Source organism: Myotis brandtii, unplaced genomic scaffold, assembly GCF_000412655.1.
Source record: "Myotis brandtii unplaced genomic scaffold, ASM41265v1 scaffold1236, whole genome shotgun sequence".
Classification (NCBI taxonomy): Eukaryota; Metazoa; Chordata; class Mammalia; order Chiroptera; family Vespertilionidae; genus Myotis; species Myotis brandtii.
The window spans coordinates 838,580-839,176 of NW_005354316.1; the positions used below are offsets into that span (position 1 = coordinate 838,580).

General features: G+C 69.7%; 1 protein-coding gene across 1 annotated transcript in view; it reads right to left on the bottom strand.

Moving 5' to 3' along the window:
• The window catches only part of PHRF1 (PHD and ring finger domains 1), a gene marked incomplete at its 3' end in the record, with an annotated part of 26,023 nt that overhangs the window by 3,026 nt on the left and 22,400 nt on the right, over positions 1 to 597 (bottom strand). The window contains exons 22-23 of the mRNA XM_014534006.1: positions 451 to 594; positions 90 to 244 (exon numbers count right to left, since the gene is read on the bottom strand). Of these exons, the coding sequence (XP_014389492.1) occupies positions 90 to 244; positions 451 to 594 (299 nt within the window). The remainder of the gene's footprint in view (positions 1 to 89; positions 245 to 450; positions 595 to 597) is intronic.

Sequence of the window (597 nt, forward strand, 5' to 3'; positions counted from 1 at the left end):
CGCAGCTTCGATGCTGGCAGCACCCCGGCCAGGCGCAGCCCTCGTGGCCCACGGGCAAAGTTACCTCCCCCCGCAGCCCTGACACCCACCTGGGCGGGGTCTGCAGTGGGAAAGCCAGGCTCTGGAAGCGTGTAAGCAGGAGGGGGCTCGGGGCAGGGTGCCTGCTGGGAGTCCACCACAAGGCCTCCGTCTCCGGGTTCCCACGCCTCTTCCTGCGGCTGCTGGGGCCTGTGCAGTGGGGTCCCTGAGGGCCAACACGGGGAGGTGGGTGTTCTGTGACCACCCAGGACGGAACCTACCTCCCGCTGCAAAACTCCAGAGCAGCATCCCAGCACCAAGGACACAGGCTGGATGCAGCCACCTCCCTACCAGAGTGACCCCGGTGCCCGCTCTGTGCCATCCTCCGGGGTGCCCCGGCCCACCTGTGAGGCCACAGCAGCCCCTACTCACGCAGGCCTCGGTCCTCAGCCAGAGCGCCACCCGCCGCCTCCTGCAGGTTCCAGGTGACCCTCTTCACGGGGGCCTTCGCCCGAAGTACGGAGGTCAGGCAGAGGCCTTCCTCCTTCCCCAGCAGCGCCCCGCCCCCGGCCGGGCCTC